At 35.0% G+C, this 25,228-nt stretch overlaps 1 protein-coding gene across 1 annotated transcript in view; it reads left to right on the top strand.

Annotated features, from left to right (window-relative positions):
- AP3B1 (adaptor related protein complex 3 subunit beta 1) overlaps positions 1-25,228 on the top strand; it is a 220,474-nt gene that overhangs the window by 173,069 nt on the left and 22,177 nt on the right. The window contains exons 23-24 of the mRNA XM_006186723.2: positions 13,663-13,894; positions 18,267-18,351. Coding sequence (XP_006186785.1) covers positions 13,663-13,894; positions 18,267-18,351 — 317 coding nt within the window. The remainder of the gene's footprint in view (positions 1-13,662; positions 13,895-18,266; positions 18,352-25,228) is intronic.

Here is a 25,228-nt window from a genome sequence, read left to right as displayed (position 1 = left end):
GTGTTGTAGATCTAGGAATTCCTGTTCTTGAAATGAAATGACACTGTTTTGAAAAGACCTAACACAAAAGGAAATGGAAAATTGTTTCCTATTGTATGATTGTACCCCTGAGGCTAATTCTTTTTTCTTCAGTATGTTTTGTGAAAGATAATCAAAGCTAACCTATATCAAAGCTTGCTGGCTATCGGACTTTGTGCTTTGAAAGAAATTGTTGACTTAATTTTAGGATCCTTTCCCTGGGAGCTAAGTATGGAGAGGAACCCTAAGCATCCACTGCTGTCTCCTAGTGGAGCAGAGTCTAAAATTAGAGGAACAGTGGGCAGAAATAATTTAGTAGAACAGCAGAATAGGAGTTAATGTTCGATTTTGCCGTAAGTTGGATGGAGAGTTAACTCAAGTAGCAGTGGGTGGTAGGATTACATTAATGCGCTGGAAATCTTGGAATGACTTAGTTATGACTCCTTTCCTGTTTGCATGGTATCTTCTTCAGTAAACTCTTAGAGGAAACAAGCAAGGAGTACCACAACTCAATAAGAAGGTGGGTGGGCAATAGAACTGGTCCCATGTTCTTGAAGAGTTGGATTTATTTCTGGACATCAACCTTTTTTTTAAAGCAATGCATCATTCTCCATCCAACAAATGCCTGCCATAGCCAATAATATGTTGGCATGTCCATTTTCGGCTTGTAGTACAAAATAAATGAAAGCCAAGGACATTACAATTGGAAAGGAAGGAGAACTATTATTTAAAAGGCTTTTAAATGATGTCACTATATATTCTTTTAACAACATCCTCTAAAAGCCTTTGAAAAAATAGTCCCTTCCTCCCTCAGTGGTTAACAAAGACCATGCTAGAGACTGCTCTTTAAAAGGCTGTTAAATGGTGATACTATATTTTTTAACATCAACATCATTTAGAAACCTTTTAGAAAACAGTCCTCTTCACCCACAACTATCAGAGAGAAAAAAAAAAGGACATGGGGGAAGGGATTACTTTTTTAAAGGCCTTTGGATGGTACTATCAGTAAATACAGCAATATTGTTTTAAAAGCCCTTCTCCAATGGTGATTCAGCTTTTTGATATGTACTTTTAACCTCAGGACCCTATGTTATCTGACAGGTTGGCATTTTGACATTGACTGAAAACACAATTTACTAATAATCCCAATAGTGGCGTTTATTGAACAGTTGAAAAATCAATTTCACATATACAGTCTCATTTTATCCTCAAAACAACTCAGTGAAACAGACAGAATGTGTATAATTAGCCCCATTTTGCAGAAGACAAAAAAGGAAGCTAAGTGAGGTTGTAGTTTAGATGAGTTCTCCCTACTAATATATGGCTGAGTTGACACCATAACCCAGGGCTCCTGACATGGTCTGCACCCCATCTGGCTGCCCCTTTACCTTTGTTACTTTAAAAAAAAATTTTAGTGCTATTCTTCCTTGTTCTCTTCAGCATGTCCAAACACCAAGCGTTAATTCCTTATAATTAGTATAAAAGTGGGATTCTGTAGTTTCAGTACTGAAGGTAGAAGTCTTATTAATACTGTAATCCTGATGAAGTAAGTATAAAATCCCTGTAGTCTTCCTATGACATTATGGCGTTCAGACTTACCTTGAGATTCCTCATCGCATCATAAATGATGTGTGTTTATGAAATTATCACTTGAAATCCACTTTCAGATTTCTAGTTTATTAAATTACTGATATCTTAAAGATCTAATCTCATTTTATTGATTTGATTTGGAAAGTTATTCTGTTGACTAAGGATACTGATTCATAATTAAGATCATATTAAAAAATTTCCTCACTTATTAATCTTTGAAAAAAATAATAAATGCTTGTTCTTCCCACTGCCTGTAATTCTCTGAAGGAGAGGGAAAAAAATCTCCTCACCTGCTTGCCTGACTGACCTTTCTTTTCCTTCATCATAAGGAATACTTTTTTGTTCATTGAAAAAGGAATTAGAGATTGCTACTTGACAGAAATGACACTTAAAAATGTTAAAATTCTAGTCTTGGTTCTGCCACTGTTTTTCCCTTGTGCTAGTAAACATGGTCTTTATGATAATTAAAGAAGAGTACTTTCATCTACAAAACACTTTCATATGCAGGCTGATTCCTTACAAAATAATCCTATAAATTAGATAGTATTACCCTTTATTTTACAAATTCAAGCTCAGAGAAGTTAAATGATTTTCTTCTCATCAATAACTTGAAGATCTTCTAACTTAAAGTTTAGTGTTTTCTCTCTTACCACTGCCAACATTAACTCTGTCTGACAGGAAGCCATAGCCTTTCTTGCTTCTGAAGAGAAATGTTTCATATGACGAACATAGAAAGAGCCTGAGAACATGTGGACCAGTACAGGGTACAAGCACCTAGACCCTAAACCTAGGTCTTGATCCAGAAAAATTTATACTCAGGTGACTTGACTGAAAAGAAAGCTGGGTTATCAGAGGCTTTGCTACCATAGGCATGGGCTCCAAAGACCTAAAGGTTCCTGTGTGGTAAATCATGGTCTTCTCCCCAACCCTGCCTCTGCACTGAAGAACTCAAGGTTTTTATGTACAGATTGGAAAAACACATATATAAATATATGTGTGTTTATGTGTGCGACCTCTGTGCTCTCAGAGGACCCATTTCCCCAAACTGGTCCTCTTTCGGGAATTCCTCAACAACTTCCAGTTGGTTTGGCTGGCACCTATGATGGAAAAAGAATCCCTTTCTTCTTTGTCAGATTCAAAGAAAGGATCCCTGGAGAGAGCTGTTACTTAAAATTAAAATAGTGGTAATAAAACTGCCTTTCCAATTTGTATGTCAACTGAGACATACTTCTTTTCCTTCCTCTAGGACTTTATCTAGATGAGAACCACATCCCTCTGTCCCCTAAGTTACAGCTCATTTGAGTGCGAGCAGCTTGGCCGGATTTTAGATGCCGTGGCCCCATCTGTGAAATGTGTGGAACGGCTACCAATTTCCCTCACATCCTTTTACTAAGTACTATTATATAGCCTGGCTTTTCTCTGAAAATCTCCCTTTGGATTTTGCTGTCTTCTAGGAGATATGCTCAGCTTGACCTCATTCAGAATGCTCTGGAATTCTATCTTTGACTAAATTATTATTACCAGCAAGATGGCTTGTGTGAGCTTCCAAATGTTGCATCTAGGCCATTCCCTTTTCGTCCTCACACTCCTTCCTCTTATGAAGCCCATTCCATCTTGCTATACACTCCTCCTTTCCTTGTCATTCTCATCTTGGACCTCTTAATCACTTACCCACATTCAGTGAAGATCTTGGCATCTTCCACATAATCTCTTTAACCCACTGTCATCCTGGGAGATCTCCCTGTGCATATTAGCGACCTGTGTAATATGTAACCTCACAGACTCTTGAGCTGTTCAGTTCAGGTAACTTTGACCTGTACTAAATTTCAGCCACACACTCTTTTATTTCAACTCTGAAATCATTTCTTCCTCCCTTACTTGTGCCTGTCTAATTCCTCACGCCCTTCACTCCAGATTTTCTTTTATGTTTAGCCTAGATTTACAACAACCCCAAAAGATAGGTGACGGTTTTCCCATTTCATAGATGTGAAAATTGAGGTCCCTAGAGTATAACTTATTTAGTGCCATAGGGTTAGTAAGTTGCAGAACCAGAGTTTCAGCTCTTCGGTCTGGCTTCAAAGCCCAACACTTTCCACCATGCCTTTCTGAGCATATAATGGCATTATACTTTAAGAGAATTGTTTTTACAGGATCTTGTGGTATGGATTGGAGTGGATGGAATCTAAAGACAGGGAAGCTGATTTGAATGGGCAAGCAGAAGGAAGAGAGGAGGAAGAGATTGGAAGGGACACCAAATTGTTAATTATGGTTGAAACAGGGGATTTTACTTATATTTCTATACTGTTTGAAATTGTTTTCGATAAACATGCAGTTCTTTTGCAGTTTTAAACTTTAAAAAATTTTAAATGTTTTAAGTCTCATTGATCACCTGAACTAAACTTGTGGTAGATGACAGAACAGAAGAAAATGAATACAAGAGACATCAAACTTCTCAAGTAATTGTTGGAGAGAAATAAGGATGTCAAAGATAATGCCAAGGGGGAAGAGTATAGCTCAAAGTGTAGAGCACATGCTTAGCATGCACGAGGTTCTGGGTTCAATCCCCAGCACCTCCTCTAAAAATAAATATATAAACCTAATTGCCTCCTACCCCCATCAAAAAAAAAGATAATGCCAAGATTCTGGGCTTGGATGCAGTGGAAGAGAACACTAACATTTTCTTTTTAATGTTATGTCATTGATATTATCAGTGAGAAAGCAGTAGAACTACTAAGATCAAGTGACTATAACATCTATCAAATAACACAACACGTAACTGGTTTGTGCTTATGTGAAATGTTCTGGTTCTGATGAAATTCGTTGTAAGCAGTTATGGGAACCTTTCTGCTAAACACTTTGGAAACCAGATTGTTTTGTTATTATTAGCACTCTTAAACCAAAAGTCAGAAAAGAAATATAAAAAAGAATAGTAGAAGTTATCTAAGAATAGTATAGCATATCTGTATCCATAGTTCTGGAACTATTTTTTCCATAAAAGTGGTAAATAAAAGGGTATAAACATCACTGTGGTTTTCAGATTTGTAAAAAGTAATGTATTGACAGGGAGGCTTATAGATTTACCTTTGGGGAGGGGAAAGAACAGGATGTTATTATAAAGTAATTTCCTCCTCATCTCAGCATCAATGGAAATTGAATACATCCTATACAGGGGTCAGCAAACTTTTCATAAAGGGCCAAGTAGTAAATATTTTCAGCTTTGCAGACCACAGCCACTCAGCTCTGCCAATGTAGTCAAGCAGCCAGAGGCAGTATAGCAGTGAATAAGGTGCGTGTGCACCAGTAAACCTCTATTTGTGGACATTGAATTAGAATTTCATATAATTTTAGTGTCACAAAAATGTTTTTCCTTTTTTTTTTTCCAACCATTTAAAAAATGTAAAAACTATTCTTAGCTCGCAGACTGTGCAAAAACAGGCAGTGGACTGGATTTGGTCCACAGATGGAGTTTGCTGGCACCTGCTTAACACCATGAATGAAATAAGAGTCTCATTAACTGTTGATAACATACTCAGATCTTTCTGCAAATATACTTAATACTATATATTGATTATTACCAAAATAAGAGGTGAAAAGAGTCTCGTGTTTTTCGTAGTATATACTGATTACTAAAATAAAATATGAGGAATTGACCATTACTTTCTAGAATACCTGAATGAAGATATATAAGGAGGAAATGTTATCCTTAGAATTATAAACCTTTTATTTAAAGTAACATATGATGGAAGACTAAAATATATTTCTTTGAGTCTGTGTTTATAGTTCTAGCTAACAGTTAAGCACATTTGCCCTTTGCTTTTTTAAAATCCTATACCCAGTACTAGACTCAATACTATGGACAAAAGGTAAAATAGGTTCACTTTCTACAGTTTACTGGGTAAATAAGACAGTACAGTAGCTTTCTGCATTATAGTTCTTCTCAGCTGAGTTATACACTGGTTTAAAAGGTGCTAGTGTTCAAGCTGAAACTGTATCTCTGTTTATGGCTATTTTCTGGTCATTTTTATAGATCGTGTATCTAAATAGATAAGTGCTGTAAAAGAAGACAAACACAACTGGATACAAAGAGAGCAGTTTATATACTGCAGAACCTCGTGTTTTTGAAGTCCAAAACCAGAATAGATTGAATAATAGTTAAAAATGATTAAGCAGCTAAATGTGGATTAAAGCAGAAAAGACTGGAAAACATTGTTTCCATAAAGCTTTACATGCAAGTGTCATCTCTGAAATAGGAGCGCACATGTTGAACAAGGTTGATTCTTAGGCCCTTACTTGATACTCCATGTTTTATTTTTCAATTCTCATTTAAATTTTATAATTCAATCATTCTGAACAGCTATGTTTAAAAGAAGTTTTACAACTTTAATCTTAATAATCTCAAAAAAAAGCAGACATGCTATGTCATAAAATAACTATTAGTGACTAGTTTGTATCCTATAAATCTAACTTGAGTTGATAATATGGTCCATTACCAGCTAACTGCACAGAGTATTTTTCATTTTACACTCTTCAGTTACTTTTTAGTGAAGTGTTAAAAAATATGAAGCTTTTCTCCTCTCTAAAATTGCACGCTGTCTGTCTGTTATTAGGGAGATAACAGCTCTTATAAATGTTTCAGTAAGCGCTAAGTAGACAGTTATGTGCACTCTCATTCCACGCTTATTTGCTTACTGTAATAAACTGATAAAATATGTGTGGTTTGTCTCTGTGTATCTACAGGCATCATGAGTCACATAGATTTCCTTTAGAAATAATGTTGTGTCTGCAGAATTGATTGGTTATTTTCATAAACCATCTAAAGGTACACAAACAGCTTTTATTATTTAAACATATGCTGTGTAAAGATTTGTAGAGGGTTATCTCATTGTTACTTGACGCTTTTTGTTCTGTTAACTCTAGGAGGAGGCTTTTTATTTTAGAGTTATTGCAGTTCGTGAACTAATTACCTCCTCAGGAATCGTAGTGAGGATAACGCATGTCATTTGTTTATAATGCAGCTAGATTTTTAATTCTTTGAACATAAGTAGGTAAATAATTAAATCAAGACTAATGTTTTTGAATATTGCCTTTCATACTATCCTGTTTATACAAATTTTAATATTTAATGGGAAATAATGCTTTTACCTAAAACTAGATATTTTAAGAATTAGTGTTTGTATCATAGAAGTCCTTCCACTTATTAAGTTGTTCTTTATGTGTGCCTTTAAGAAATGTGGTATTTTTTCATTTGTGTAAAATGCTATGTAATAGAAAATTTCTAGTCAAGTCATCTTCTAAAACCAATAAATATTAATATTGATAACCTCCCCTTATCGCCACAGGATGCTCCTTGTAAGACTAATATTTTTAGGAAAAGTGTTGTAATTGAGCACTCAGCATCCAATAAAGTATAATTATGACCAACACTAGTGGTACATTATCTGCAAATCTCTATAATCATTTAAAATAGTAAAACTATGCTTTGAATTCTGAAAATGGGTGAAGTTGTGTTTTGTAAATTGAACATAAAAGTGGGAAATAATTGGAGAGACAGATAATAAACCTAATAAACAAGCAAATTATATATGTTGTGTTAGAGAAGGTATTAAGTAGCTATGGAAAAAGGAAAAGGGAAATCGGAAGGAAAAGATGCAAATAGGTTAAACCTCATTAAGAAAGTAACATTGAGCGGAGAGCCGTGCATTTGGAGAAAGTGCATTCCAGGAAGAGGGAACCTGGGCCGAGGGCCTGGGTGGGAGGTTTGCTGGTGTGTACAAGGAGCAGCAAGGATGGTGGGGGGCCTGGGGTGGAGTGAGTCATGGGTTCAAAAGTAATAGGAAATGAAGCCAAAAAAACATGACAGGGCCAGGCCATATGGGGCCTTAGAGGCCTTTATAAGTAGTTTCAGCTTTTACTCCGTGGAATTGGGAGCCATTGGAGGGTTTTGAACCGAGTGACGTGATGTAACTTGAACTGACTGCTACATGCTGGCTGCTGTGTTCAGTGTGTGCTCCGTAGGGTGCAGGAGTAGAAGCAAGGAGACCAGTTAGAAGGCTGGAGGAATAATCCAGATGGGAGATGGGCATGCTCAGACCAGGATGTAACACTAGAGGCAATGGGAAGTGGTCAGATTTTACTGAGTTCACTCAGGTGACTGTGGGTTCCTCCCCTGGCCTCCCCCTCAGGTGCCAGCTGGGACTTTTGTGTCCTCTTGGTCTCCTAAGCCAGTCTCTGTCCTGGCCTTTATCACACTGGCTGATTTCCTTAGTTCTCCCCAGCTAAACAGTAAACTCTTTGAGGAACAGGGTCCTGTTTTTGTCTCTGAATCACAGTCCTTAATACAGTGGTTGGCACAGCTAACTCATAAATGTTAGTTTGAGAGAGTGAATTAATAAGTTAATGATTGGTAGTTACTTTGTATTTGAAATAGTGGTGATCTTACTGGACAGGGAGCTCTGGAATACCTAATTCTCAGACAAGATCACCTTTGTCCCCAAGATACCCATGAGAGATACAGAAGTCAGAGAACAAAGGCAGGCAGAGTGACACTTTATTATTAGCAGTTTTACTCTCTAACCTCAATATAGGACTCCGGTGAGCAGCATGGCCACATCAAGGCAAGTAGGACTAAGTAGCCTTGAACCAAAGCAAACTCTTAGGCTGAACCGTAAGAATTGCTTATTCCACTCTTTTTCTTTTCCCTCTCTTTATTCTATTTTTTGAGGTATAATTGATGTACAGTATTACATGTTTCAGATCAGCAACATAGTGATTCATAATTTTTAATGGTTATACTCCATTTATAGTTACTGTAAAATGTTGGCTATATTGCCTGTGTTATACAGTATATCCTTGTAGCTTATTTATTTCACACATAGTCGTTTCTACTTCTTAATAATCCCCTACCCCCATCTTTCCCCTTCACCCTTCCCTCTCCTTACTAGTTACTAACCACTTACTAACCATTTGTTTGTTCTCTCTGTGAGTCTGCTTCTTTTGTAATACTCACTAGTTTATTTTTTAGATTCTACATATAAGTGATATCATGCAGTATTTGTCTTTCTCTGTCTGACTTAGTTCACGTAGCATGATACCCTCCAAGTCCATCCATGTTGTTGCAAATAGCAAAATTTCATTCATTTTATGGCTAAGTAATATTCCATTATGTACATATATCACGTCTTCCTTATCCATTCATCTGTTGATGGACACTTAGGTTGCTTCCATATCTTGGCAGTTATAAATAATGCTGCTATGAACATTGAAGTGTATATATTTTTTTGAACTAGTGTTTTGAGTTTTTTGGATATATATACCCAGAGTGGAATTGCTGGGCGATATGATAGTTCTATTTTTAGTTTTTTGAGAAACATTATACTGTATTCCACAGTGGCTGCACCAATTTACATTCCCACCAACAGCATACAAGGGTTCCCTTTTCTCCACATCCTCAGTAGTTGTTATCTATGGGTTTTTTGATGATAGCCATTCTGACCGGTGTGAGATGATACCTCATTGTGGTTTTAATTTGCATTTTGTTGATAATTAATGATGTTGAACATCTTTTCATGTGCCTGTTAGCCATCTGTATGTCTTCTTTGAAAAAATGTCTATTCAGATCTTCTGCCCATTTTTTAATTGGGTTGTTTGGGTTTTTGGTTTGGGGGGGTTGTTTTTGTTTTTGTTTTTGATGTTGAGTTGTATGAGCTGTTTATATATTTTGGATGTTAAACTCTTATTGGTCATGTCATTTGCAAATATTTTTCCCATTCAGTAGGTTTTCTTTCATTTTGTCGATGGTTTCCTTTGCTGTGGAAATTCTTTTAAGTTTAATTAGGTCCCATTTGTTTATTTTTACTTTTATTTCCTTTGCTCTAGTTCATCTCTTTTGACCTATAGAATTGGTAGGTTCAATCTAATCAGAGGCCATCCCTGAGTCTCACCTTTACATGTCTACTAAGGCTTTAAGAAAAGGAGTGAGAAAGCACATTGTCCCATTGCGACTTTATTCCTCAATTCTTCCCATTAGTGTCCTGAAATCTGACTAATCCTGATCAGTATTTGAGTGGGGAAGTTAAATGGTAGAAACCCAATCTGAATTAGCTTAAGCAAAAAAAAAAAAAAGGGAAGTTTCAGGAGGGAATGTTAGAGTATTTCACAGAAAACCAAGCTTCAGGAATGGTAGGAATGTGTCAGCTTCAAGAACCGTCCAAACCAAAGATACTGACAGGACTCTCTGTGTCTCACCTGTGCTTTGCTTTATTTCTTGCTGAGCAGTTGGTCGAGAAATGTGGCCACAGACATTAGAGGTTGCGGGGCTGGTGATTAGGTTTATTTATTTAACTATTTTTTAAATGGAGGTGGTGGGGATTGAACCCAGAACATCTTGCATGTTAAGCATGAGATCTACTACTTGGGCTATACCCTCCCCCCAGGTTTTGAATCTCAGAATTTTAGCCACTTGAGAGAGACTAGCTCAACTTCCCAAGTCCCAAATCCAGATATCCTAGGAAAGGGACTCATTGGGCTGGGTGTCCATTCCTGAACCAGGTAACTATGGCCAGGTCATGAGGTGGCATGAGAATCCTGCCAGCTCCATCAAGAACTGAATGTGTGAAGGTTCCCAGAAGATGGTAGGATGTCTTGAGCAGACAGTCTCATACCTATCCACTGCAGGGTGAAACACTGGGGAGAAACTCGCTCCTTCAAAAGATCAGCACTTAGTCTTGAACCAGTTAAAGGCAACCCTGAAACACTGAATTCTTACTCCTCAGTGTTATAAAACTTACTTTGTTGTCACCTGTCAGAACACATGATGATAAATCATAAACTCATAGAAACAGTTAACTAGGTTATAACATCAACTTTAAATTAAAAAGAAAAAAGTAGCTGCTACCATGTAAAGTAGTATTCTCATTAGCAAAGTGCACTAGCCCAGGTGGTGCCATTATACAGATTCCAAAAAGGCACCCCTGAATGTAAGCTGGATTTTTAGCTCAGTTGCCACTGCACAGCTATATGATAGTCCTACTAAGTGTTAATTTAGCTATTTGGAGTAAGTGGATGTGGGAATTGTTGAGTGACCTAAAAAATGGGTGTTAAGAACTATGAAGGGAATGAGATGTTAACTGACTTGCAGTCTAACATGTCAGCCTGAGACAGTTTCATGGACACAAGACTCCTGTGTCAAAGACAAAGGACGGTTTATTACAGCAATAACGGTAGCCAGAGTAATGTCATTCGCACCACTTCTCTGAGCCCCAGTTTTCCCAGGGTGACATGATGAAGGCCAGGTAATGACTGCACATGCAGTGTGTTGCTTTAGAGGAGCGGGTCCTTAGCATGGAAGATCCCAATCTTTTATAAGGGTCTTTTGGCAAACCTGTCCAACCATTCTGCCAGGAGAGAGGCACTCACCTGTTTCCAAAGACTGTTTGCTCTCTACATCCTTGAAGAGATTTTCAAGAGCAAAGTTGTTAATGCCTTTGCTCAGAAGATGTGCAGAAATGTGAGAGATCTGTAGAGACCTGTTCCCCAGCAAGAGAAGGGGAGGGGAGAAAGAAGGATATAGCACTTGTGCCCTTAGATCAAGGTTCAGCAAACATTTTCTGTAAAGGGTCCAGATAACAAATATGTTAGGCATTGGAACTACTCAGCTCTTCCACTGTAGAACAAGAAAGCAACCATCCACAAAATATCAATGAATGACAATGACTGTGTTTCAATAAAATTTTATAAAACAGACAGCAGATCAAATTTGCATTGTGGGCTATGGTTTGCTGACCCCTTCCCAAGATGATGTGTTTTGTTCAAACTTGTTCAGTATCTACCTTTTTTCTTAACTCAAATCCTCATTTTCACAGCCCAAATCTAGGCCATTCTATAATTAATTTACCTTTTACCTGTTTTTTTTTTAACATTTAATAAAATTATTGTTATTTATAAAATGTGAAAGCAGAGAAGCCATTTACAGTATTTAGCATCTTAGAAAATTAGCAGCCACAGATCATATATGTGTTTCTGGAATATAGGTAACTAATCTGATGTACAAAATGTTGAACTAAAATCTCACTTTCTTGTCAGAATTAATTATATTACATATGGAAATTGTTAAATGATTTATGGAACCTACTGGTTTTATTGAACAAAATGTCACCAGTGTAGTTTAGATATTGGAGGAAGTTCACTAAATATGACTTGTATGAACTTAGAAAATAGGTGAAAAAAAAAATCAAACATTTTCAGTCAGCTTCTTTCTGTAGTTAAAAAAAGCATATGTTATTACCACAATGTGCCATTTATGACCTGTTTATCATGGAAGAAAACATTAACCTCTGTGCATTATCATAGATAAGCTTTGAGGATTGTCAGTGAGGACCTTTTTTAGATACTGACTTCATTAGAGAGTGCTCCTTGAACTTGGCTGAGTGTGGAAAGACTGAGTGGAGTTACCTGTTTTTCTTCCTTTGCACATCCCTTAGCATCATTTTAACTATTGTAATAAAGGTACAGACTTTTAAGGCAAAGTAGGAAAAACCAAATATTTGGACCACGTGTCTCGGGATTGGATTGACAGAATCAATAAACCAAGACATGTTGATTGCTCTTAAATGACGTCAGGCATACCTTCTGAGAACCTTCTGTGATGTTTCGAGTGCTAATTCCTGGCTGCTTGCAGTCCAGACACCTGCTCTCTGCTTTTCTCATGGAACTCCACACTTGCCTCTCTCTAGGTTTATCATTTTGTATATATGATATTTAACTCTGGGACTTTTGTTAATGAGTCTTAAATTACCAATATTAAGTTTTTCACATCATCAGGTGTCAGAGGCATAGTGAACATGTTGATAGGTTAATATGTACTCTCACAATTATAATAGAAAACCTAGTTGGAGATAGGGCACTTGTGAGGAAAAAATCTTGATTAGGCCTATTTAATTATAAATTGATGTTTTTTTTCTTTTGAAGCTTGCACATGGCAGGTCAAGCCACATGCAGGACTTTGAATGGAAAGATAGCCACCATATGATTTTAGAACAGACTGTGTTTCTCTACTTAATATGCTGCCTCTGACTCCACTTACAATTGAATTTAACAATGAGTCTAAAACTCAGTGGAAGGATAAACAGATGGTTAACCAGGAAAATTTTGAGAGGTCAGGGGGTGGTGGAGGAATGAGGGATGGGACGCTTTGTTTTACCAAACAGTCAAATCATACTGCAGGGCTGTAAGAAATGAAACAATGTGGTATTGGTTTAACAGCTCAATCAAGATTCCAAAATATCTCCAGGTACATAAATAATTGGAATGTGTGCATTTACAAATCATTGAGGAAAATCTAATTATTAAGTCAGACAATTTGATAAGTATTCGGAGAAAAATAATTAAATATAGAGTCAATGTTCTTAAATCAGTTCCTCACGAATTAAAAAAATCAGAACCATGAAAGCTCTAGAAGAAAATGTAAGTGAATAGTTATCCTGATCTCAAAGTAGAGAAGATGTTTTTACTCATTAAAGCAAAGGAAGAAACCACCTTTAAAAAGGAAAGTTAAAGTGAAAGAAATACAAGGTAAAAAAAGTTAAAGGAGTCAGGACTGGAAATGAAGGTATAAGATGTTCGTTATCGGCAGATGATACTATCTTACAGTTTGAAAGCCCAAGATAATCAATGGACAAATTATAATTAATAAGAAAATTGGCAAAATGTCCAAATATAGTGTACCTGGGAAGAAAACAAAAAAGTTTATAACCTCTTTTAAAAAATGAATATATTTATATAAGTGAGATTATTCTCTTATTAGATTATCAAAATATTTTGATATATGCCTGCCGAGTACAGAACTTTAATACCGTTTCAAAGACTTTTACTTTCATTTTTATATGATTTCTGACTTCATATTTATGTGTATGATATGCTACTAATATATGTGATTGTGGTTTATAAAATACTTTAGGGAAAAAAGGAGTTAAATGGTATGAATTTTTACATATTTTTAAGAGAATTAATAACTATTCACTAATTCATTTTTCTTTTTCTTGTTCCAATGTGCAATAGGTCAGTACTCCTGTCTTTGTACCAGTGAAAACTCACGTGCTGCTTCATCGGATGAGTGGAAAAGGACTAGCTGCTCATTATTTCTTTCCAAGACAGCCTTGCATTTTTGGTGATAAGATGGTCTCCGTGCAAATAACATTGAATAATACCACTGATCAAAAGATAGAAAATATCCACATAGGGGAAAAAAAACTTCCAACGGGCATGCAAATGCATGTTTTTAATCCAATAGGTAAATATTAATTCTCACTTAAAACTTTAACTATATTTGATAATTAAATGTGTTCATTTTAAAAGTAAAGTAGAACCAAAGTAAATAAAGAAATAAAAGTAAAGTAGAATATCGGCTATTAGCAAACTCAGTTTATATGAGTTTTTCCTTTTTAAACCGAATTTATCATACAAGGTAAATATATTGCTTTGCCCTTAACAAATCAGGTGCAAGCAATGATAATACCAGTGCTGATGAAAGAATGGGTCTGGAGAATCAAAACTGCCTCCATGTTCTCCTCTCCGCATCACCTTCCCCCTGCCTCCCTTCCTGCTCAGCTTCGTGTCCTGCATGATTTTAGTCTGCCTTTTGACTACAGCACCTCCCATCTCTCTCCTTCCCTGTTCCCATCACATTCCGTAGACTGACAAGTGAAGGGAGTGGGACTGAGAGGGTGTATACTATTCTGCTTGTCTCCCTTTCCATACATCAAAGGCAGAAGAGCCCACAGAATGTTGCTGGTATTTTCACACATCATATTTTTTAATCTGTTGCCACCATTTAAAAATTATTATTATTTTTTGACATTAAAGGACAAATCCAGAAATCTCACTTCATGTATAAAGCACAAGGTTACAGTGACCCAGGTGCTTTATTCCTACATGCAGCACAGCTTTCCAGGTGCTTTCCAGGCCACCTCAGTGCCCATCACATCACACTGGCTCACCAGCTGTCATCCCCTTCCATGTTTTAAGTGTTTACCAAAAATACACCTTTAAAACATTAAGTGTAACAATAGTATGGCTTACCTTGAGTTTAAAGTAGTGAAATAATTAGACCGTCTATCTCTGTTCTTTCTGTTTTGTGTAAGTGGAGGCAGTCCTAAGCTTCAGGCAAAATGTCGATTAAAAGTGATATAAGGTTTCTGTCATTGAATCCTTGAAATGTTACAATCAGAAAGCTCCAGGTAGTCCCTTTTTATAATAGTTTAGGTGAGCAAAGCCTTTTGACCAGGTAACTGTGCCTTCTTTACTCATTATTTCCTACTATATAACTTCTGTTTTTCTTTATCTTTATCTGAGCTCTTTGACACTGTTGAATTCTTTCCCAAGGTTTTCATGAGTCATTCAGTAAAGGAAGTCATTCTTTGCATTATATTTTCCACGAAGGAATAAAACAATTCCTAATAGATGAAATATGGTAGACTTTTATAAGCAACCAAAGTAGAGAGAAGTAAAGTAAATTGATTTCAGAAACCACTTAATACACTTTATAAAAATGATTTGGTAATTAAGATGCCATTTAAAGAATACAGAGTGTCCTGATTTTTATTTAATTATTTTGTGAAGTTAATATATTGCTAAGGTATTAAAGAATATCCCAATTTGTGTTCTTTTTTATTGCTTGAAATCCAGCTTTTTTTTTAACCTAGTTAAAAAATTAGTTTAGTTTAAAAAGTGTCAAGCAGCTGATATATGAATTGTCTGAAGGTTGAAAATGTTATCCAAAGGTTAAAACAGTAGAACAGTATTAACATTTCTTTGAGCTGGCATAATGAGTTGATGAGTTGACCTTTCGTTGGCCTATGTAGAATAGAAGAAATAAATATAATAAATTTCATAGTATGGCCTTAACACCAAAATAAAATATGAATATATACCATTGCCTCAGTACTTGTAATCGGCTTTCTTTTCTTTCCTTTCCTCTTCTTTTTTTTCCTCTTCATTTCTTTTCTTTTCTTTGGCAGATGTTTTGACTGTAATGTTTCTTTCGTTTTGTTGGCATTTATTGAATACCCTCAATACACAGTTCTTTCCCTGCAGTATATGTTTGTATGTCACACCACCTAGTCTCTTTCATCAGCAGATAACAGTAGAGTTACAGAGTGTGATGAACCTTAACTAGTCCTCCAAAAAGACCTAAGAATGCAACAGAGAACAAATACTGCATTTTAATGTTTTTGTGAAATAAGGGAAGTAAGATACTTGTTTTATTTAATAAGCACATATGTGCATATTAAGGAGTCCAGCAGGTTTCTTATTTGTTACTGATTTGTTCTCTTTTTCTCTATGAGATGACTTTTACCTGGATTTTGCCCTGCCTTTAGCATGAAACTGGATTCCTTGCAAGAGTAGTAGGATTAAAGTGCCCTTTTCCCTAGAGACCCACATCAAAGTAAATGACATCCTGTGTGATTTCATTTTTCATTATTAATGGTGTGATATAATAGAACCAGTGTTTCTCAGCCATTTCTTTATCACCCTCTCGTGTAAATAGCAGTAATCCAGAAGCAGTATCCAAATACAGATACCCGACTGAGTAAACTTTCCGGTGTAGTACATAATGTCTTAGTACAAACGTAGTACGTTAGCACAGTGAGACACTCACACTGTACGTGTAGGAAGTACATGGTAGGAAGGGAAACATTTTACTAACAGAAGTACACAATTTTAAAAGTTCGGAACCACAAAGTTAACTTACATGTACTATACAATCTTTACTCATGTTTTCTTTTTAATTACAGATGAAATGATCAGCCTTCTCCTTTCCAACACTTCAAAAATTATAAAAATCTGTTATATGAATAGTTTTGTGCTGATCACTTTGTTCTTGAAGCATCATATAATCAAACATGCCGCTGATCACAAACTGTCCTCCAGAATTAGCATGACACCAAGCTCACAGTTATCTTAAGACTGAGGGCGTTACCAAACTGTCAAAGAGTGCTATCAACAAGGCATCTTGAGAACTGTCACTATGTCAAATGACATACAAGGACACACGATGTAGAGAGCTCTCAATCCTGAACACTGGCATGTTTTGGATATGACAGCATTTGCCACCAGTGTGTGGCAAAACAAGACCAAACCCCAGTATATCTACGGCACAGAAGAAAGCGTTACGGATTCGTTAAAGAATAGCCGTGAGCAACGAGACTGACAGAGCTGTGGAATGATAAGGTGTAACTTTAGGAGAAATGCAAGAAAACTATCATAGTTATTTACAATAAAGCATATTTGCCAGAGATTAGGTAGCAAGTCTTTGGTACTTACATACCACCTTGGTAAACATTAGGTTTATAAACAAATGAAATTCAAACTGGAATCAGCAAACCAACTAAATAACTAAGCAAGCAAACCAGTAACACTTTAAAATCAGCATCAGACAAGTACCTTCTTGTAATATCTAATCTTCATTGAGCCTTTGAGACATAAAAATACTTCTTAATATCTTAAACTTATCGAATTATTCTTTTGTCCTACCTGTACCATCATTTCTGTTATGGTTAGCATTAAATGGCAAATCATACTTAACCAACAAGCCCTAGGATAGTCACAGTCTACTGGATTAGTGTGTGCTTGCTAAAATATAACCACATCATAATACATAGGCAGAAGAGATAAAACTAAATATAAAGCTGCTATACAGTACAACTCCAGTTGTACCGAAGACTTTAAGCAAAGGGGAAACCAAAAGTGAATGGTTTTGTTTTAAAATAGAATATATATAGATAAATATTTATACTAAATAGGTATATGTTTGAGATCCCTCATTATTCTAATGTACAGCATTACACTTGGACTTTGGAACCATAAGCAGAATAAGATGGTGTTATTGTTTGTCTTGAGTTTTATCATTTCAACTGAAAAACACCAGTATTGTATGTTGAAACAGTTATTTCCTACACTCGATTAGTTGATAGATGAAGCTTTAGAAATTACAAATCTACAAAATGACATTTTATTATTTGTTTTTTGCAAGATAATCTGCTACTGAATTTTCTTTGAGTAACTGAATAATGCAATTAGACTTAACCATTTTGGTTCCTGTAATGCTAGTTGTCTTGGTTAATTCTGAGGACAACAAATTAATTTCTCCTACCAGCTTTGCTTTAATTTGCATGTTTTAAATTTTGAATTTTTTCCAGTGGAAATTTAGAACATCGTTTAAAATTGATTTTTTATATCTAGACTAAATATTCCATAGTTTCGTGTACATAATCTCTTAAAAGCACTCAGAGTCTATTAAAGTTATTCCAAACAGGAGTACATTTACTACCTTCTCCCTTTTAATGCCTGTAAGCACAATATTGTGGAATATGAAATTTCTCAGGATGAGATATATTTCTGAAATAAATAGATACAATATGTTCATTGATGTATATGCAGAATTAAGTTGAATTAAATGAAAAAGAAAGTCTTCAAGTGTTCTTCAAGTCTTCTACCTTATAATTTGCTTTAATACTCTTAGTTTAAAATTGTTCTTACAATAATTTGACTATTAAATATGACTATTTCAACCAAACTACAAACATTACATAAATTTTCAATGTTTGGTTTGCCTGTTTTTCACATCCTCCGTGTTTTCATGTCTAAATTATCTTATTTCCTAGAATCTCTTGAGCCTGAGGGATCCATTACTGTTTCAATGGGTATTGACTTTTGTGATTCCACTCAGACTGCCAGTTTCCAGTTGTGGTAAGTTCAATTGTTCATCTGTATTTCATATTACCTTTAAAGGATAGCAGATCAAAAACAAGGCTTTAAACAGCTTTTTCTTCGAGAGACAAAACAGACACAAATGTGCTTTTCTTGGGCAATGTTTAGACTGCTATGGAATAGTTGTACAAATTGTGTACAATATATGTATTTTTAGTATTTGTTACACAGCTAGTCATTACTGTCTGCCATATGTGGTTGAACTTCATAGTTTGTTGGTTAAAAAAAGAAGCTACTGCTAAATATTTTTTTTGCTTGTCTTAGTTCTGTGGTTTTGGAAAATTTATGAGAAAATTCATGAGGAATCAAAAACTTTAGTAATAGTATTGGCTAGCCTAGAGAAGATATCTTCTGAAACATCTTATATGTTGTCTTGAGACTCTTAAATGGAGAATTATTGATTCTGTCAGTACCAAAAACCCATACATTTTTCCCTTTTTATTTTTAGTTTACAAACTGCTTTTGATAAAATTCAAAAGAGAACATGTATTAGTTGACAGAGGTTTCATAGGTGAATAATATTCAAAAGAGGTTTTCTAGGATTGGGTTTTGTCGTTGTTACTGTTTTTATATGATATTTTATACATTTCTGATGAATCTAAAATATGATTTGTTATTTTGATTTGCAGTTGCTTTGTTCTTATTTTAAAAAGAATTGAGACATTTTATGTATCTAAATTTTAGCTAGCTTCTAATAGAATTTGTTATGATAAAAATCTCCAAGTTTAGGAAATAGACATTTTAAAGTAAATTTATAGGTTAAATATAGTGAACCTTTCTTTTTCATATGCCTTTTCAGTTTACCAGTAATTCAGGCCTAATATTAAACCATTTATTGCTGAGAACCTGCAATGATGAGTATAAGCAATGTAGCATAACACATTGATTTTATGCAGATCATCACCTTTATGTTTTGGGAGGTCTGCTATATTAGTGATATATAAAAACTGATTACTTTTCCCAACATTGCCTAGTAATTGTTTATTATTTTTCTATTAGACAACACAGATCAATATTACTGAGCACAAGACTATGAGTAACATCACTCTAAATAGATTTGCCTCCAACACCAGAGGTACATTCATTTTAATGATTTCAACAATGTGAGCCCAATGACAAAGCTTATGCACTAAGTTACGGAGAAAGTAAGAACTAAAAAAATTATTTTTTCTTTTCAATTTATATCAAAAACCCTTTATATGTAATGAGGTAGGGTTTTATTTTTCTCACTACAAAGATTTTCTCTTTAGTCCTTTAGACAAGATATGCATCTTTCACAATTAACTAAATCCCTTAGGGGTAAATATTTAGGTAGTGTTTGATTTTTAGCACTTTATGGAAAGTGCATATGAATAATTTTTTCTCAATTTCTCTTAAACATTTTAGGAAAATGATGAATTTATTTTAGATAGAAAATATCCTTAGCTATTACAAGTATTTGCATTAATATGTTTTTCTGTTGTGAAGGCATAAATTAGTAATTTATTTTAGATTTCTATTAAACACATAAGCACACTAGATCAAAAATTATTTTTGTGTGTGTTCCAAAAAGAACACTTTGTCTTGCATCAAATGTAATTGATCCTGAAGCAGTGTAATCACAATTACTCACTTTCTTAATTGGCCTGCCCAAAATCAGAAAATGGAAACCGATCGACACTGTTGAAATCAATAGCTTCATAGTAGTGCTCGTGGGGGTAGGGAGATAGTGGTAATGGGTAGATCAATTGGTCTTAGATGCCAATCACTGACTGTGCCTTTTGCATAGTAAGTAGCACTTTTTGCTTAGTGATGTGCCGTATTAGTCTTAGTAGTTCAATAAGAAGGGAAAAAAAGCAAGAATGGCTGATATTGAATTTTTTCCTCAAAATACATTAATACAAATCAATACATAAAATCATGGGTAATAAGAGCATGTTTGATAAGAAGCCTTCAGAAGTGCTGAGAACATGGACTGTGAGCCTTCCAGGTATACTTCTGTTTATTTAAAAAAAAAAAGGGACAAGAATAAAATGATCCTACTTTAGCTTCTAGATGAATTTTCTGTATCATTATAGTTATATGATACATATATATAGATAGATAAAACTATTATATATAACTATATAGTTATATGGATACTTGATAAGTATTAATGTCTCTTTTTTTTGCTTTGCATTTTAAATGGTCATCCGATTAAGTCCTTGATTAAATGTATTGAGATTGAAAATGTGTATCATATACATAAATGTTTCTCTCTAAAAGTAGATGCTGTACATAAATAGGTCTCATCCTTGCAATTAGCAGATATTAATGTATTAACTAGTATGAAAAATAGTACATCTTGGCTCAGGTGGAAGGGCTAAGCACTAGCATCCACCCCTCTTTTTGCTCCAAATCCATTAAAAAGACAGAAAATACATTCTTTAATAGAGAATGAGCACCAAAAGGGAAAGAGTGCCATTAGCTGACCAGAAATTGTGAAGAATTATTGGCAGTTAGAAAGCAAATGGGAACAAATAAACAATAACAGAGAAAATAAAAACCACAGAGCAAAACACTCATGGGGGAAAACTACTACAGTGGTAAGAACAAATCTGGCAGAATATCAAACACTGAGTGAACAAGTACAAAGAAAAGTCAGGGTAAGACAGTCTCTGGGAATTAAAGGCCTTCTTCCAGCCCCACCTCCCCAGCCTTGCCCCTGGCCACAGGCAGCATACGCGTTTAGTCAGAGACCTAAGAATTTCCCTGTGAAGAAAGTGAACAAGCACTTGTCTGGTAAGGACTTCTGATGAGAATGTGGGGGCCTAAGGGAACAGCAGAGGTGAGTTTGAAGGAAGGAGGCCAGATGGTCAGAGAAGAGATGAAATGCAGTTCTGTCCGAGAGAGTAATATTCTCAAGTGGTCTACTAGGTTTAAAGCCAGTCTTATGTCTTTTGGTGGAAAGATAAGGCCATTGCCTGCCTGCCTTCCAGCTTCATGACTGTGTAACCAGTCATGTCTCACCCACTTAAGCTCCAGGTAGCCCATCAGGGAGAGGAGAGCAATAGAAATACTACTCACTAACATGTATCAAGCAATTGCTGTGAGCCAGGCACTGTTCTAAACACTTGCATTGTGTGTAATTTACTTAATTCTCAAAACATTCCTATGAGGTGGGTACTATTATTATCCCATTTTAGAGGTGAGTAAACTAAAGCACAGGAATAAAACCTGTCTAAAGTCTCATAGCTGATAGGGAGCAGAACTTGTTGTGTGTATCAGTTAAATCTAACCCTTCGTTATAAATAAAATGGACAGTTTAGGATGACCAGACTTTTGACAGAAAGCATCAGTTTGAAAGGGAAAGCTCAAAATGACTACAAAGACTCACTGATCATGAAGGGAGCAACAATTTGAGAAAGAGAAGAGATAGCTATAAATTACAACTAATATCTGATTCAAGAGAATACTACATCTGTAAAGCAATAATATATTGCTTACTTCGAGATGGAATAATCAGACAGTTTTAAATGTATTCTTGGAGGTCTAAAAACCTAATGCCAAAAAAAAGTTCAGTAGATGGATGATAGGTTGGACAGAGCTGAATACTGACTTAGTGTTCCATAAGAGGGAGTCGCTGAAATTGACTAGAATAGAGGGCAAAAAGGCAGAGATGGACAATATGAAAGAAAAGTTAAAAAAATCAATTTATCTAATGGGAGATCTAGAAGGAAAGAAAAGAGAGAACGAAGAGAAGAAATAATTAAAGAAATAAATTATAGGAAAAAATTTTCCCAAGCAAAGGAAAAGTGTAAGCCTTCAGATCGAATGGACCCATCAGAGGCCAAACAGGATGAATATGAATGACCATCAAAAAGACCACATCCGGATAGAATTTTTGGTAAGGAAAATAACCACTCCAGTATCTTCCAAAGTAGAGAAAAACAGCAGCTTACCTAAAAATGAGCAAGAATGTGAATGGAATCAGATTTCTCATCAATACTGTCACCAGTTCTGGTGGCCAGAAGGCAAGGAACATGACCTTTAAAATTTTGAGGAAGCCAAATAGACATTTTTCACACAAGCAGAGATTCCATCAATTTACCACCCACAGGCCCTTTCTGAAAAGGATTACTCAAAGATATACTATAGTTTTAAAAATAAAGTTTAATCTGAGATGGAGAAAAACAGAGCAAAAAATTAAAGAATTGTACCTGTGAAGTCCATCAGTGTGTAAAAACACTTGTCCACACCTAATGTAAAAAGTAAATTTTAATAACCTGGAATCAAAATCTTAACATGGACATGTGTGAGGAGGAATGATGGTGTTCTTGTCATGTTTGACAAGAGGATTGACTGATGGCAAAAAGAAGTTTAAGTACGGTTCAAAATGTTAAAGCTAAACTCTGAATTAGAAAGTATGATATATTATGACCTCCAAATGACTAGAGGGAAGAAGCAAAGGAACGCTTGAAACTTGACCAGTTTAACAAAGCAGGAGAAGAAAAAAGCATGGTAAATAGAAAACAAAATAAGATGACTGGAAGGTGGCCACAATTACTGGTTATCAGAATTCATGTTAGTAAGGTAAATTCCGCTTACACTGAACATGTAAAAACACAATTCAACATATACTGTTTATAAGAACCCCACCTAAAAGAGAATGGCACAGAAAAATTAAGAATAAAAAATTAAATATACATGTGTGTGTATTATCAGACATATAAGTTACCCGTCATCACGTGAATATTAGAAGCATTCTCCTTTGAGAAAAGGAAAACCTAGTTACCCTATTTGAACACTATTTCACATTTTTGTTTGTTTGTTTTAGAACTTATTTATTCAAATCTGAGTTATAATCATGATCTTAAAGTCTTCCATCACAGAAATGTTTCTTTCTTCTAGTAGTTCTAACAGATTCACTTTATATTTTTGTTGTTACCATTTCACATTTTAATGGAAGTTCTAGCCAATTCAGAAAGACAAGTAAAAATAGAGGTACTAATTTTAGAAAGAAGGATGCAAAATTATCATATTTATTCAATGTGTAATTATCAATCCACAGTGTCTTGGAATCAACAGAAAATCTTTTATTCAAACTAATGAGTTTAGGAAGGTGGTACAAATCCTTATATAAAAATCATTAACATTTCTATATAAAATATTATGAATGAAATTCTATTTACAAGAACAACAAAAGGAATAAATTAACAAGAAATATATGATACCTATATGGAAAATTGTTTAAAAACCTGAGACTTTCCTGAGGGCCATAAAAAGAAGATATAAATAAAATAATAAGTATACTCTGTTCCCAAATGGGAGATAGTACTGTCCCTCAAATTAATCTTGGAATTCAGTGTGATTCTAGGCTAAATTCCAGTAGACCTTTTCAAGGAATTTGACAGATTTCTAAAGTTCAACTGAAAAAGAGGATGAAAAAAGCCTTTTTTAGTAATAACTTCAAAATATTCTTTAAAGTCACAGGAGTATTTTTACTCAGTGTAATTGGCTATTGGCACAGGAATCAGTGAAACAAAACAATTTAGAAATTCAGAAATTTTGTTTATCATAAAGGTGACATTTCAAATCAGTGGGAAAGAACAGACCATTCAGTAAATGGTGTGAGGAACATACCCTCCTCCCATAGATTATTCCAAAATAAATTCTAAATGGATTTATGATTTAATCATAAAATATGAAAGTGTTTAGAAATAATATAGACAAATATTTTCATACTCTTTGGGGGTAACAGTAAAGCAAGACACAGTATCCAGAAAGATACAGAGAAAAATGGACAGGTTTGACTATTAAAAATTTTGCACTTCTCTACAAAGAAGAAAAAATAGATACCATAACAGGTAAGAGATGGTGAGATAATATTACAGCATATTTAGCAGACAGAAGTTTAGTAACTAGAATATATAAAGAACTCTTGCAATCAATAAAAAGGACTCTAATATAAAAGTGGAGGAAGGTTGAGAAGAATAGTTTATTTACAAGAAAAGAAAATGTAAATGGCCAGTAGCCATAATATATCCAACACCAATAGTAGACAGGGAAATAATCATTTCATCCATCAGATTTGCAAAATTTTTAGATAATTTTAATATCTGACAAGGAAGATACAGAAAAACGTGTATTCTTTCTTGTATATTGTTTGTGGGACTTCAAGTTGGCACCCCCTGTTTTAGGGTAGTTTGCCAAGATCTATCAAAATGCTAAGTATTCATACTCTTCAACTTAGCTGTTTCATTTTTAGCGTATCAAGCTTGAGGAAATACTGGGGCTTGTGCTGAAGAAATAGATCTATCCAAGGGTATTAAGTAGGCATTGTTTGTAATAGGAAACATTTGCAAATTCAAATTGATGGGGAATTGCTTAAATTAATTATGATATATCCCTATTATGTATGTAGGTTTTGAGTATCTACTATGCATTAAGCACTATACTAAGTTGTGTTGTTTCATTTACTCATTAAAACTAGCTGGCAAGGTAAGTGCCATTTTTCTCACTTCATAAGGAAACTTGAATTACACAATGGTTAGACTACCTGTCCATTTCTCTTACCTAGAAAATGGATCGAGTTGGATTCTAGGAGTCTGTGAAATGAGATTACATATAGTAAAAGTATATGCATTACAGTTACATGTAGAACAAATAGAATCTTGTCCTACGTTAAACTATCATGTCATCTGATCCCATGTAATTAGGTGGTTTAAAGCTGCCTAGTAATAGTACTTTGTCAATCTGGTAAAAGATCAGCAGTTAAGAGCAGCTGGAGTAGCTCCAGAGTGTCTTCCTATATAATGCCTGCCCACCTTTTTGTTTCATGTGCTGCCCTCATTAGCATGTGCCAGTCATCCTCAGGGTCACAAGATGGCTGCCCTAC

Source organism: Camelus ferus, chromosome 3 (assembly GCF_009834535.1).
Source record: "Camelus ferus isolate YT-003-E chromosome 3, BCGSAC_Cfer_1.0, whole genome shotgun sequence".
NCBI classification, from domain to species: domain Eukaryota; kingdom Metazoa; phylum Chordata; class Mammalia; order Artiodactyla; family Camelidae; genus Camelus; species Camelus ferus.
The sequence above is the reverse complement of the archived record's forward strand: the minus strand, read 5'-3'. Positions and strand labels throughout refer to the sequence as shown.